The 14500-nt window shown below is 37.7% G+C and overlaps 1 protein-coding gene across 33 annotated transcripts in view; it reads right to left on the reverse strand.

Moving 5' to 3' along the window:
* LOC135485032 (calcium-activated potassium channel subunit alpha-1-like) overlaps positions 1–14500 on the reverse strand; it is a 94818-nt gene that overhangs the window by 22433 nt on the left and 57885 nt on the right. For 17 of the 33 annotated variants that reach the window (XR_010446520.1, XM_064766880.1, XM_064766801.1 and 14 more), the window contains 4 exons: positions 8533–8647; positions 7605–7643; positions 5845–5958; positions 371–545 (listed from right to left, as the gene is read on the reverse strand). Coding sequence is in view for 32 of the 33 variants with exons in the window: in XM_064766880.1 (XP_064622950.1) it covers positions 371–545; positions 5845–5958; positions 7605–7643; positions 8533–8647 (443 nt within the window). In the remaining variant the exon portion in view is untranslated. Of the gene's footprint in view, positions 1–370; positions 546–3912; positions 3994–5844; positions 5959–7604; positions 7644–8532; positions 8648–10103; positions 10122–11362; positions 11411–13270; positions 13322–14500 lie in introns of all 33 variants that reach the window. The other 16 variants (XM_064766873.1, XM_064766959.1, XM_064766817.1 and 13 more) reach the window with 11 other exon arrangements.

Consider the following 14500-nt stretch of genomic DNA (forward strand, 5'->3'; position numbering starts at 1 on the left):
CAAGATGAAACCCATCAACAGAACAAATGTCATAGCCTTATAAACCCTGATCAGCAACTGGATTTTGTGACGACATTGGCTCTCACAATCAATAAATATCAATGGTCTTTAGGAGCAATAGGAAGGGCAACTGTGTGGAAAAGGAGGGTCGATCACATACACTGTTAGTAGGCTTTTCTGACTTCAGATGGTTTCTCTAACTTTTTTCTGATTTTTTTTAGAAATGTCCAAGTTAATCCAACATTTTCAACCTCGAAAATCCTCATGGCTTCCCAATTAAGAGATCAAAGGGCTGAGGCTTTAAATAGCAGTGACTATTTATCGGGTGCTGATATTTCTTGCAAAGAGGAGTCACAAAAGTTCATCTTACTATAAGGATTTCTTCGAATTTTCTCTCAGGGCACCAGTGAAACATTCCAGTGGAATCGAATCTCCTTTGGTCTCCAGGGGGTGGGGCGGTCGGATTAATGCCAGTGTGAGGTCCCAGGCTCTCCTTGTTCCCTTTTTCTATTGGCGGCAACGCACCATGGGTGGGACTGTTTGGCCTGAAAGATATGACGTACGTGGTTAGAATATAACAATATTTCAGTGGAAGAGAACTGTAGACAAGCCAAATTTCGTGTTATCAAAGTGTAGCGTAAATACACTTTCGAAATATGCATTAAGCAGTGTTCAGGCAAAAAACTTCAGCTGGAAAAACACGTATTTCTGAAAAATACAGGCAATACATGCGCAGAATTAAACTTGTAGTGATTACTCTAAGTTCATCTTTAATTTGAATGGCGTCCAATCAATATTACTCATCAAATATGATTTTTTTTAAATGCCTGCGGAATTCGCTGGTTCACAGTCTATAGACTTGATGTACATGTACAACACACACACACACACAGACAGAATCAAGGCGGTGAAAGAGACTGTTGAACAGTACGCTGGCTTTGGGGAACTTTTTCGCTAAAATACTTAGGAATTTATTGAAACAGTAGTTAAAGCTGCTAGAAGGGCCATCTATAGAATAAACATTCTGCGAACCTGAAAATCTTAATATTCATATCATTTTGAACTAACTGGTCTACACAACTTGTCTACCAAGATGATAGTAATACACTTTCTTAAGCAGGATAAAGACGTAGAGCAAAATCTTCATTAGAAATAACAAGCTTGATGCCTTTTGCTTGATAGAGCCTAGGAGATATAAGTCAGTTCTGTACGGCTAATGTATTATAGTAAGAATAGACATTACAAACCATATCAACTTTGTATCAGAAAAAGAAAGTGATCTACACATTCTGTGGCTACTGGTAAGAAATACAAGTCATAGCTGGTGAAGATATGAATAGAACATTTCTCCACTCATTCTAACAGTTCTGCAGAAGATTATCATACAACAACTAGGTCTCTTCCCCCTACAAACGCAAGAGGTACCACATAGCCTTGCTGAATTCCATGATGCCCCATTGTCATCTTGAGAAACCACGTGGACCCCAACCAATAACCTCCTTTTTTGAATTTATGGATTCATGACAACCCAAATATCAAACATCTATAATAGTTCTCTATAAATCTAATTATCAGTCTCTCAGACTTACTCCTTCAGGCATGGTATGCTGCAGCTTTGCGTTACGCTGAAACTAAAGGGACAAAACATTCCTTATAAACGCAGAAATACCCCGCACTCTGTGACCATTGGAACAAGCTGAAAATCTGACCAAACCATTTTCCCTGGAACACATGATATCTGGTATCCAAGATATTTTATTTAAGACAGGAAGACTCAAGTGCTTTGCGAAAGTGAGTTGGAACCCACAACTCTGATAAGCAGGTTCAGACTGGACTTTTTCCCAACTTCTCCATACTTCTATCTGAAGATCATTCTGTCATGATAACAGCACTGTAAGTGAAAGAATGCATGCTGGAACACAACAACATATTGATGTTGGATGTAAGATCCACTACCAATTATTCTACAGCAATAAGAGAAGGAAATGGCTTCAAAGGATAATGTTATGGGACCTGTTTCTCATTTTTCCTAACTAAGAGATTTTATTATTACTTCACCGCAACACCCAAGCCAGTGGAGGATGTGCAGGAGGATAATCAATAGGCTCTCAGTGAGATCCAAGATTTTAACGGGACAAATTGCACTTGGGTTGGAACGAGCTGGGATGACTAGACACTGAAGGTAGGAAATGTGACCCTGACACCACATTCCGAGTGATCACACGAAACCCTGAAGAATGAGTTCTATAAGCATATCCGGTGAAGTGTCTTAACCAAGGATGATGACAGACAGTTTGAGCTTTGAATTAATCCTCAACCTCCCGTGGTTTGCAATAAAGTGGTTCTACTAACTAAACCACTGAGCAAGGATGTATGGAGAACCAGTCAAAATATCTTACACTCCAGTTAAACAGAAATTTGAGCCTGCCACTTTCAAGAGGTTTAGCACATTAAGTCCTTGTTCAGAAGAGTGACTACGGTCAAGTGCGGGGCTGTAAGAAAATGTTTACATTTGAACACTTTTCAGTATAGACCTTATTAAACCTCTGAACAAAAAGACTTTTGCCAACGTATCTTCCCAAAGAGGATACTGGGTCTGTCTACCAACTGAAATGAAAGTACCTTCAATACTGCATAGAAGAAATCTAATCAAAGTTTTTCATGCAAATGATGATAAACTGTGTCAAAAACGATGTCATTCAAACCCAATGTGTGAAGGCATAGGTACAAAATGTGACATCTTTAAAACTTTCTGTGAAGCTTTCTCAAAACTTGCAGTGGGCCTCGCATGCAGTTGGTGCAGTTACAAGCTTAGATTCTATATCTTCTTAACCAGTTTGTTTCCTTCAACATGGACAATAAGGATTCATGTGACTGGGACATCTCCTTGAAATAATCGTTGAGCAGGGGATAGCACTCACTTAAGGGCATCTTACTCTTAGGGCTACAAAAAAAGATCAGATTAAGAACTCTGTAACCAGTTGGTTATGCTCTGACACGAACCAAATGCAAGTTCTTAGAGTCACTCACAGGTTTTGCATTGACTATTGCAAACTTAACCAAAGTTCTAAGAGCGACCCAGTGGTTTTGCATTGACTATTACAAACTTAATCCTTGTACAGTACTATAGTTGTACTGTCCTAGACATTTTGCAAATAGCTTTTATAATATTCTCCATCTTTTTATTCCTTTGAAAAAATGTACTTTCCTCATGCCCCTAAATAGAGTTCTGTGGTGGCAAAACCATATAAGTATAATAAAGGTAACATATTAACAGGTACCTATTATATTCCATGGGATATCTGAAGAAAGAAGGCACAATTTTAACTTGCACTTCCTTAAGTTCATGCACATGTTCAAAGGACGAATCTACAATACTTGCATGCCAAACTTCCCAAAGTGATGCAATTGGTATTTCTCAAGCTACACTGAAGCTACACTCTGCTAAGATTAGTTATGAAGCTCAACAGACAAGAGCATGATTTGGCACAGCCTTGGTGCTCTGGGTCACACGATCGAATCCACACAAACACTTCAGACTTCCCATCCCACTGACACCTGTTTTCAGCTATTGAGCATTTTTGCAATATACAACATCCAAAGTTCTCAAACAAGTCATCAAGGGTCCGAAATCAAGATGTTCCTTTAGCGTTCTCTGGATCTCCTACCTAAAGGGTGGACCAATTTACAAATTTCTCCACCCAATGTTGTCATCTGAATCACGAAATTGGACAAGATATCACAGATACACAGTCACAGTTCACCTAAACCTCATCAGTAATTCGTTCCTAGTGACAAAATAACATGCAGCCCAAAACTCTTTTTAAAGTCTTCAGGAACTATTTACAAGGATATAGGGGTAAACAACTCTCTAGTACTACAGACAGGCAAACACAGTCATGAAAGGCATACTTCAATGAATCTCGTGACTGAGACATTTCCTTCATGATATCGTCTGCCTTTGGGAAAGGCTCCTGTCGGAGTATCCTAGGACTGTAAAAGATGAAACGTGGTGGGTTCAGACACATCTTAACAGCTAATTAGCATTTGATTTCTAATTAAGATTAAGTAAGTCACTAATTGACTATATCTCTGTAATATATATTGGAAAATAACACACTAAGTTACGTGAAATCTCAAGAATACATAGCTAATAGTAAGATCCGTTATTACAGATAACTTAAAGAATTACATTAATCTACATCTGATTGAATTAGACGGAGAAATAGCATTTACATGTACTTCAAATACTATCAACAATATTTAAAAGAAATATTTTATAGCAGAATCACTGACAACTATAGACTTCATGCCAATTGCCTACATGATGAGAGCTACATCTTGATAGCACATAGCAGGATCCTAAAGGATAGATGTAAAGGATGACAGCCACTAACAATCATTTCATGTCATATTATCATATATAGTAGGTCTTGGTTGATTATTCAGGTTGTTGAGATAAGGATGTACTGTGAGACTAAATAAGTACATACGATACACCACAGTGAGACACCTGTGATGAGTGAATATAGTGAAACGCACAATTCATCATAACTTCAGTCCATTGAAATCTTTGATATAATTTGGTTATAGATGTTGCGATGCCATGCACTGTTTGCCTGTTTCGACTGCATCTTTCGCGGCAGTGACATAACACTATGCATTGCCTCCTGCATCGTAGTGCATGGCATCCTGTTGAAATGAGATTGTAGGTAGGCATAGAGCGTACATCACAATGCATCAGACTGAATTACTGGTCCAGGTGGTTACAAGCGCTCATTGTAACAGAACTGAAAGGTTGTTAACGCAATACGACTGTGATCCAAACCGAGTGATCATATCAAATTCCACAACAGCACACGTCACAAGGCATTTGAGACTCATCAACATCTACATAACAGAACTCACACACAAAGGCTGCACTTTTCACACACAAACCTTACCATATTTGGTACAAGTAACAAAACACAACGGATTATTTCATCACAGAAGCTTGGTAAATTTGACACGATATTTCCATCAAAACACTCATGACACGTAGGACATTTACATACAGACTCAATTATTTCAGTTTTAAATTGGCTTATTCGGACACCTTAATCTGGCCAGTCTAATAGCTTTGCTTGCTCATATATCAAATCTTAAGTTATTACTTATTACAACTCTTGGTTTGAGCAGGATGAAGTGAATGATTAGTAGAAATTTGTTGCAAAAGCTACCTAAAAATGCATGGGATACTTCATGTTAAACAATAGTATGTATTCACAACGCTGAAGACCTTTTTGGAGTGCAATCTGAAGAGAACTTTTTCAATTTACTTTTCAACTGTTTGCATTGAGAGGGAGAAAGGGGTCGCATCTGAACACGAGCTCAGGTTATGGCACATACACTTTGGGTAAAGAAGCAAAAGCAGACATATAGTTGGGGCCATACATACAAGGAAGGCATGAAACAACCAACATCTGAGAGTGTACGTCAGCAGCGAGTGAAACTATGTGTCACTAAACCAATTATACCGGGTGTCATTTAATAACCTTAGTTTTAAAGTTGAAAAGTTCTTTAAGGAATTACTCTTCGGCGTCTATCAGCAATTAACAGAACCAAAAGAGTGCAAGCACTAAAACAGCTGAAAGTTCGATTTCTAATATAGCACTACTCCATGGAAAGGTCCAAACTCAAAGCACTTTGTCAGACAAATATTTGCTGACATTCAGCGTAAATTCAGCTGCATCTATCTTTGAAAAGTGAGCACCTTATAAACAAGAGAAATCTTTAAATAATTCTTCAATTTTAAAACTACCACAAGTATTTGTAAACACCCAGTACAAGAGAACATCTAATTACTTTTCCCTCCGTTTGTTTAGCGGTTCCCGCTCTTCCCGCGTAGAGTGATCAAAAGATTCACTGAAGCTTTTGTTCAAGAATCTTAAGGAAGTGGTCAACGCACAACCGATTCCACTGCAAAATCAGAGAATTGGGTCAAATTGAGCACAACAGAAATTTGGCTTCAAATCGATTGAAAATCAATCTGAGGTGAAGGATCTTCACTGAGAGTGAAACTGTGAAGTGGAGTGCAATCAATCGCACCATTGTATTTTTCATCAACATCAACAAATGAAAATATTGAATTCTTTTCATTCCAGTATTGCTTAGGGGATGACAATTTTAAGACCCAAATTGACTATGTCTTCAGAGTGTGTAAGAGGATTTGAAAAAGAGACTTGTCTTCTTTATCATAGCTGTATCATAATAGTACATAATTGCCATAATCGTTACAACATTCACGTATGTTGCCTACAACATTTACATGTGTTACTTAAGGCGCAACATGTACTAGTGAGTGTATATGTATGTACTATCAAAAATGATTAACCTGCTCTGAAATTGAGGTGAGAAATTACCACTTATAGTAGCTTCAATTAAAAATGTGGATGGTTAAAACAAGAACTATCTCCCGAGTCTCGACCACATAGTTCACAAGCCTTGATAGAACCAGGGAGGAGAGGGAGAGAACACACAACTCGCACACAGTGACTATAACCATACATGAACACACTCCTTTTGTAACCTAACTACATCTTAATCTGACTTGAAATATTGACTTTTTTATAGCTTAGCAAAAAACTTAAAATAAGGCTCTACAGACAAAGGCATTCGGTGTTGTTGCATTTTTTTGTTCTGTACCTGGTATTTTCAGATGTGATGCAGAAATCATGGCATTCATTGGTCAATGCTTATATTTCTGAATCAGTACAGAATCATCTATTTCAAAGGACGGTCCAACTCATGAATTGGACGTTTTCAAAGTTAGTAAGTGGTAAATAGTGTTGATGAATATAACTATAGATAATGAAGGAAACTTGAGATAATTCTGTAAGTTTTGTTAGTCTTTCAGTAATATACTTTTATATAGAACTTAACTAGCTCTTATTATATGAATACGGCCATCAACAAATTAAAAAAGAGACTCTAAAATAATGGTTTTGCAGCTGTTATTTAATAACTTTTAAACATAATTATGAAATAATAGATAAAACTGTGTTAGTATGTCCAGAGTGTGATCATGCTGGTAAGACATTTGCCTTTCTTATATTAGGTCTTATTTACTAGACTATATATAAAAGAACACAACAATTTTGGCAAAGCAGCCATTTGGAACCCTCCCTCCCTCCTATGGAACAGCCAAATCAAATGCTCTTGATGTTAAAGTTTTATATAATACACTGATACGTTTCATGAATTGGTTGTCATGAAAAGTGTTTTGAACGCAGATGACGATACAATATCAGAATGTGTATTTGAAGAATGGAAGAATAAGTCTTGTGATACAGTGTTCTGCTGTAGTGTAATACCATTTTAGTTGCTTTTGAAATCCCAATTTTTTTGCACCACGAGAGCTGTCGTCGGGCCTTGAAGGAAAGAGTCAAGTCCTGTACTGAAAAGATTTATAGGAAGATATCAAGTCTATATAGGGACTACCAAACTATCTGATAAAGTCTTTTAAGATAGTATATTCTAGTAAATAGACACAAGAAAGGCAGACGTTAATGATAGTACAACCGAACGGGACATGCTCTACAACAACAGAGATGTGGACTAATCACCTTATGGTCATGATTGCTGGACCACTATTACTAGTCGGGCTAGTAAGAAAGCAATAAACATGGATGTAATAAAAGCAAGGAGTGATGATGAAGATGATGATAATGAAAAAGATAATGATGATGGTGGTGGTAATGATAATGACGATGGTGACAATGATGTTGATGGTGACGATGATGAATCATGAAATGGAACATAATGAAATGTTTGTAGGGGGTGACCAAGCTGAGAAGACTTGAGTTTCATTGCAAAACAATAAACACCCATTTCAGTATTTTTGAGAAGAATGCACTGTAAAACGAATTAATGAATTTGTAGATGATTGCAGTCAGGTTCAGTCCTTTGAAGTTTTTGGCCAAATGGATATTCATAAGTGCAATTCATTGGTATGGTCAAAGCAAAACTGCCAGATTTGGCATACATGCCAGATTTCGATATTGTTTTGCAACAAAACTCTTCATCTTACGAATATTGTGAAAATTCTCTACCCACTGGCGTGATCAAACTGGGTTTACTATAAGAATATGCCCATTTTGCTACCGGTAGCGTTCTTCCAAATAACATGGTGCAGAATGAAGCAGGAGTGCAAAAAGCTGTATGCCTGGGATCCCCTTTGGGTTGCAATCTAACCCAATACTAGCTGGGCACCACCGTGGTCAACTTAACCAGTCACACCCATGATACAAATGCGTAAGTGTGGTTTGATGATGTGCTGGTCAGAAATAAGATTTCATTTCACCTCAAACACATCCTCACACACCAAGGTTATCTGCACACCTCAACACTTGTTTTGTGGTAAATTGCATTTTGATCATAGTAGTAGCCTACCTAGTGAATAAGGAGGAGGGACGTTTCTGGTATGGCACGTTGAGTAGCCTCCAGAATGGCCTCAGCCAATGAACCTAATGTAACCTTAACATGGATACTAACCTCGAAGATACCAATCGATGGTGGGGTGGTTTGGTCGGTGATTCTGTGGGGGAGAGGTTACCATTATCCTGGGCTGCTTTTAACTTGGCTATCAACTGGGACGCTGGCATGTTGACTGCAAATGAGATGGGAAACCTTTAACATCTTGGAATAGAGTTAAACTCACCTATGATAAACTGGCTACTGATATATGACTAGACTTTCAATAAGGGAATCCACAACCACACCACAGTTACAAAGTTAAGATAGCCTATTTGAGAATGATTCTGCAAGCATCTGAAACTACTTTTCAATGCATGAACCTACAAGGGATGCAATACTCTATAAATCTAAATCTGCTCAAGTCAAGTTCACTACTCGGACTCACTTAGACTACTGGTAAATCCCATGCATGTCAAAAGAATATCCTAAAATGTAGATGTCAACTAGTTTGTTTAAACGAATTATCATGTACAACAGGAAAATCTTCAGATTTCACTGGCCTGACCAATTGTACCTACACTAAAGACTACTACTCATAGAGTAACATCTTACACACATATGAATAAAACAACAATAGATAGAACAGCAATAAACAACACCAAATTGTGCTCGTTATAGGAAGACCATGGGCAGACGCAATGTGGGCCAGAGTAAGTTACACCAAGTTGCCAATGGTTGTCTCCACTTTCTTGTATTACATCGATAATACCAAGGATTCATACCCATGCTTGTACAAGGATAATTACTATCACTACGTTAACACAGACACTGTGACATCCTGATGACCTCTGATCAAAGGATTGGCCAAGTCACGACTGAGATTCTTGTGATGGCAATGGGTTTCAGTGAAGAAGAGATAACTGACTTAATAAACAAATGAATTGCATTTGTGCATTACAAGACCTTATAAAGATGACATTACACACACATATCACCGATACAACAAACGTGATGACAATGGACATACAACAAGCTTACGATTCCTTATATGGTGCTTGCAATTGATGATACATTTGGGACCGACAGGAAAGCATGGCTGAATGCATTTTGAATTGTAGATTATTGAAAACATCATTGCTACAGCAAATAAGGAATCTTTACAACAATAAGGTGATTCACCACCAATTTTCTTCAAATTTTGCAATAAGTAAAGGTAGGAGGGGAGGTTGAATCATACAGACGATTAATGTCTATAGATTATAAAGACAAAATTACTCAACCAAATGGCTTTGGGGGAGAAAGAAATTGCAGGTCTTGGAATTGTTTCTAGAATAAACTAACAAATTAATATTAATGAGTGTGTTTCAGGAATGGTGCTTAGGAATAATGCAAAGGCCTGCTGTGGAAGGATGTGTGGAGTCACAGTAATTTCAACTGCTAGTTTGCGTAGCCCTTAAGAAAGAAGACTCATATCCACAACCTCTTTCTCTGGAACTGTTAGTCCCTTAATAGGCTTTGGTATATTCTCCCTTTATGGTATGGGCATGTGACAACAAACGCCATTAGAATGGAGGGTAAAATGACATACATAAAAACAACACCGGGAGGGTATATACACTGAACAAGGACAAACCGTAATGGATACATACATGTACCGCCTTTAAATACTTAAAACAGAAACAGAAAGAAAATAAACCAATACGAAGGGAAAATGTGTCGTTTGATTATTCATACTTCGTCCAGGTGCTTCATGTCAAATCTCCTTTTTCCTCTATTCTCAAATACTGATGTTCTTTACGAGTCTTACTTCATTTCTATCATTCTAGTCTAGTTTTTTGATCATTGACCATTCTCCATCAGACTTTCTTCTCCATCTCCACAATCGCTCGAAGTCATTCAGTTATGCAGTTTTTCTTTAAGGAAATCCTCCCTGGTTTGGTTGGTGTGATGTCTCTTACAAGGGAATACTCGTTCCAGGACCTTGATTCATGCAGTGCGGATACAAAAGGTAGATATTTGGTCCCAGCTTCTGCCAATCTTGGTGGTGATCAAAGTCCTCAAAGGAGTATATGATTACACATCACAAACTGCTTTAGCTTCAACCTCTTTGTTGTAAAAGCACACAATCGTCTTTAAATTTGATTTCACAAATGTAAATACACAGAAGACACAAAATACATTAAGCAATTGAAATGTTCAGGTTGATAAAAGCTTACATTTCACCTGAAGAGATGTGAGGGAGAAGGTATGGACATTTAAGCATTTCTTTTTAAACTAGGCGTGATGGTTAGGAAAGGAGAGGTATAACAAAGGGTGTGCATGGAGCAAGTACATTCCAAGGGTATTAGCCCCAATTATCATGCAAGTTGCATCTACTTTGTCTTGACTACAAAGACTTTGATATTGTGACACCATTGGTACTCTCCTCTGAGGTATGGGTGTTGTTTTTGCCAATTATGGTATTGGGCTAGGTGAACATGCTGTATTTCCCATCTATTGTATTAGGCCGAACGTATTCTGTATTTCCTATTCATGGTATTGGGCCAGGTATGCTGTATTTGCCAATTACTGTATTAGGCCAGGTGCATTCTGTATCCCGGGGAATTTCCCCATTCATTGTATTAGGCCAGGTATGCAGTATTTCCTATTCATTGTATTGGACAGGTGCATTCTATATTTCCCATTTATTGTATTGGGCCAGGTATGCTGTATTGCCTCTTTGTTATATTGGACAGGTGCATTTTGTACATCCTACTAGTATTTATTGTATTGGGCAAGGTATGCTGTATTTTCGATTTATTGTACTGGGCCATGAGCAGTACTGTATTGTCCAACCATCACGCCGTAGAGTAAGCACAAGGATAGCCCATAGATATTTAAGGAACACCCATTTATCATTGTAACAGACCTTGGAACGACTTTTTGACAGGACTTGGGTTCTCTGTCTCGGTGGAGGCTGTAAAGTATTTTAGACACATTATGCAAAACAAAAATGCAAGCTACAATGAATTGATCATGTCCAGCTGAAATTGTGACCAGGACTGTACTCAAACAAGTATCTAACAATGTCACTTCAAATCATACGCTACCACTAATGAAGGAGTGACATTTGGGTGATGCACAATTTCAGCTAGGTGACCTTTGCGAAGTTTCAGTAGAGTTTATCACACTAAGGCAGCTGATAGTGAGAGAAATAATCATGGATAAGTTTACTGCGAGTTTACCCCTAAATTTTCTTGATAAGCTTTGAATGGGCACATGCTACTGTTGCTTGGTTTTATGCATCACCCATGGGGGCATCCACTCCTTCGGCTCTACTATGTAGGATGAAACAACTGATCAGACTTTGTCAGGTATTCTGACTCTAACAGTTTATCAAAAGATTACACTTATCAAACAAACAAACTGTCATTTGTTTCACCATGGTCAAAATTAAATGAAACCTAAAGAATCGGACATGCACTGGATTGAGGTTTGATGATGGAATTGGCATTGCAGGGCGGATTTGATAACATCCGATATTGAAATAAACTGAAAAAAATCGTGGACCTGACACTTTGACCTGGGCCAGCTGACCACACCAAAGGGAAATTCAACCATTTGCTCAAACTTTCTTCGGGCCTCTTTATCTTTACACTCTCAGCCCCATTTTAACTAGTGTTTCTGAATGTCCCATCCCCCAAGACACTGCATGACAGAGCATAAAAAAACTTCTTCAGTTCATGTGCATCTCTAGATGATATTAGCATGGACAGTTCAAAAGGTCAAGGTCAGAATCCCAGAAGGCATTCACGTGAGATGCACATATAGTGTAAAGATGATGAAACTATTTTGCTTCTAATGAAAATCAGTGGAAAATCGGGATGCAAAGGATATACTTGCATGCAGGGACCATTTCATACTCTATGGTAGGTTAATGGAAATATATAGGGACAAGATTAAACATTACAGGAAATAAAAGGCAACTTTAGACATATTAATGTCACAGATCTGCCTAAACAAGTAGTAAAGGCAAGTTCATCTCTATTCCATTCCACCAGGATGGATTCACCAACCATGAAACACAAGGTCTAGAGACATTCACATGACAAATGTCCAACGATCTTATCTTTCTTCATGTTCGTCGATTGATTCGATGCTGGGAATTAAAGTTTTCCCATAACCGTTTGTAAACAACCGTACAGCAGGCAAGAACTTCACCATTTGTGTCTCTTGTCGTAGTTGAATCTATCCCAGCACAACAGTGACAACAGAGCATTCCATATATATTCCTCCACCACAAAACATGATGGGACTGACAAGCAACAACTTGGGCAATGGTAGAAAACTTTTCCTTTTTTATCACGTTTTCTATTATCTTTGCAAATCTAACTTTCAAGCCTTTTTTTCAAGGTTGATTTTATAAATTAGCCATTGCCAGTCAGTCCCATACTCCACCACGAGACATCATATGACATGGATGCCTTTCAAATAAATATCTTGCATTTTTCTGGTCTAAGATTTGTCTTTAACTGAATACTTTTATGATGATCGATTTGGCTTAAAAGAGAGAAATTAGCTCAGCATGTGGTAGGTATGAATTGACTTTTGTAAAAGGAGTCAGAGTGTTAGCACAGACATCCAATAATCTCGAACTCTTTGGGAAATTGAACTGTTTTTTTTTCATGAGATAGCAGGACCAAAGTCATTTGGATGTTTAGGAACAGAGATTTCCCCGCCAGAAAAATGCTGCAGATATATTGTCAAATAAGAATCAAGAACGGATTTTGGACACATGCAACAATGGCAGTCGACAGGAAAACATTACACATCTTACAGGGGTCTTCTGTTGTGGGTTGTGATTTCATGACCATGTTGGGGCGCAGCACTGGAGTTAGAGAGACCACAAAAACGACACATAAGCAAGTCTCGAGAACATACAATGAATAAAACAGTGGTCCATGCGCAAGGATTGGTGGCAGATTTGAGCAAGAAATAAAGTACTGGCACTGTATTTAAGTTGAGAAATAATCAAGCTAAAGTTGACAACATCAACTGCTGTAGCTTAAGATGAAGAATATACCAAGTTGTTTTGGTTTTAAGGAGAAATTGTTTTGAAGTGCCATTTTAGTTTTCTTTCCCCACCACAGAAACTATAGTACTTTATTTCAATTGCTTTGCCCTCCATCCTTACATGGATAACACAGCACTTAGATATCAGCACAGTGAAAGATTGGCCATTCACCATATCGGATCAAAAAGCTGAAAACGGTGCAAAATCGCTACATCACTGAGTGACAATCGGAGACAGAAATACGAACTGTCACACTGATACATAAGTTGGTTCAATAGTCAGAACTGGACGAAATAGAGTTGTGTATAAACGTAACACTGAAAACATCTTGAAAAGAATTTAAAGAGTGCTGTGCGTTTCCTATTCTCAAAGAACAGTCACTATCCTAATAAAGAATTAAACTGCAAATAACTACTATGTAATACTTGATAATTTAGCAGCATATATGATATTAAGTTTTTTTACTCGAACTTTAAAGTAATTTTCCATGCAGTGTAATGTAAATGTACTGGGCTTAGGGTTAGTGAACAGGGATAGGTTTGCACATATCTAACACAGACAGGGGTTACTTTGATATGTTTATGATTATAACCAGGGCTTCCGCAAGAAGATTTTAAGAACTTTGCAACAAAACGTTTCACTCTCGATCTCTTGTACTATTGAATTTTGGAGTATTACTCTTTCAGTTGTTTTTTCATACCTTGATTTTATGTCGTTCTTTCCGGCGGAAACACTGTGAAGGGTTTTAGAGAAAACCATGCATATTGTTAGCTATGAGACAGAGAGCTCTAGCAACAAGACAGAACTATTAATCAAAACTAGGTTGGTCGTTTGAATTCTGTAACCTTTATTCATGGATGCTTAATTTTCACATGCTAAAGCTGCTACAAAAGTACTTTCAAGAAAATTAAGTTTAATTCTAAAATAGCTAAAATAGAAAATGGCCATTTTTATATAAGAACAAAAAAAATGTCTATTCAATTCTACTTGTAG

The sequence above is a fragment of the Lineus longissimus genome, chromosome 1 (genome assembly GCF_910592395.1).
Source record: "Lineus longissimus chromosome 1, tnLinLong1.2, whole genome shotgun sequence".
In the NCBI taxonomy this organism is placed as follows: domain Eukaryota; kingdom Metazoa; phylum Nemertea; class Pilidiophora; order Heteronemertea; family Lineidae; genus Lineus; species Lineus longissimus.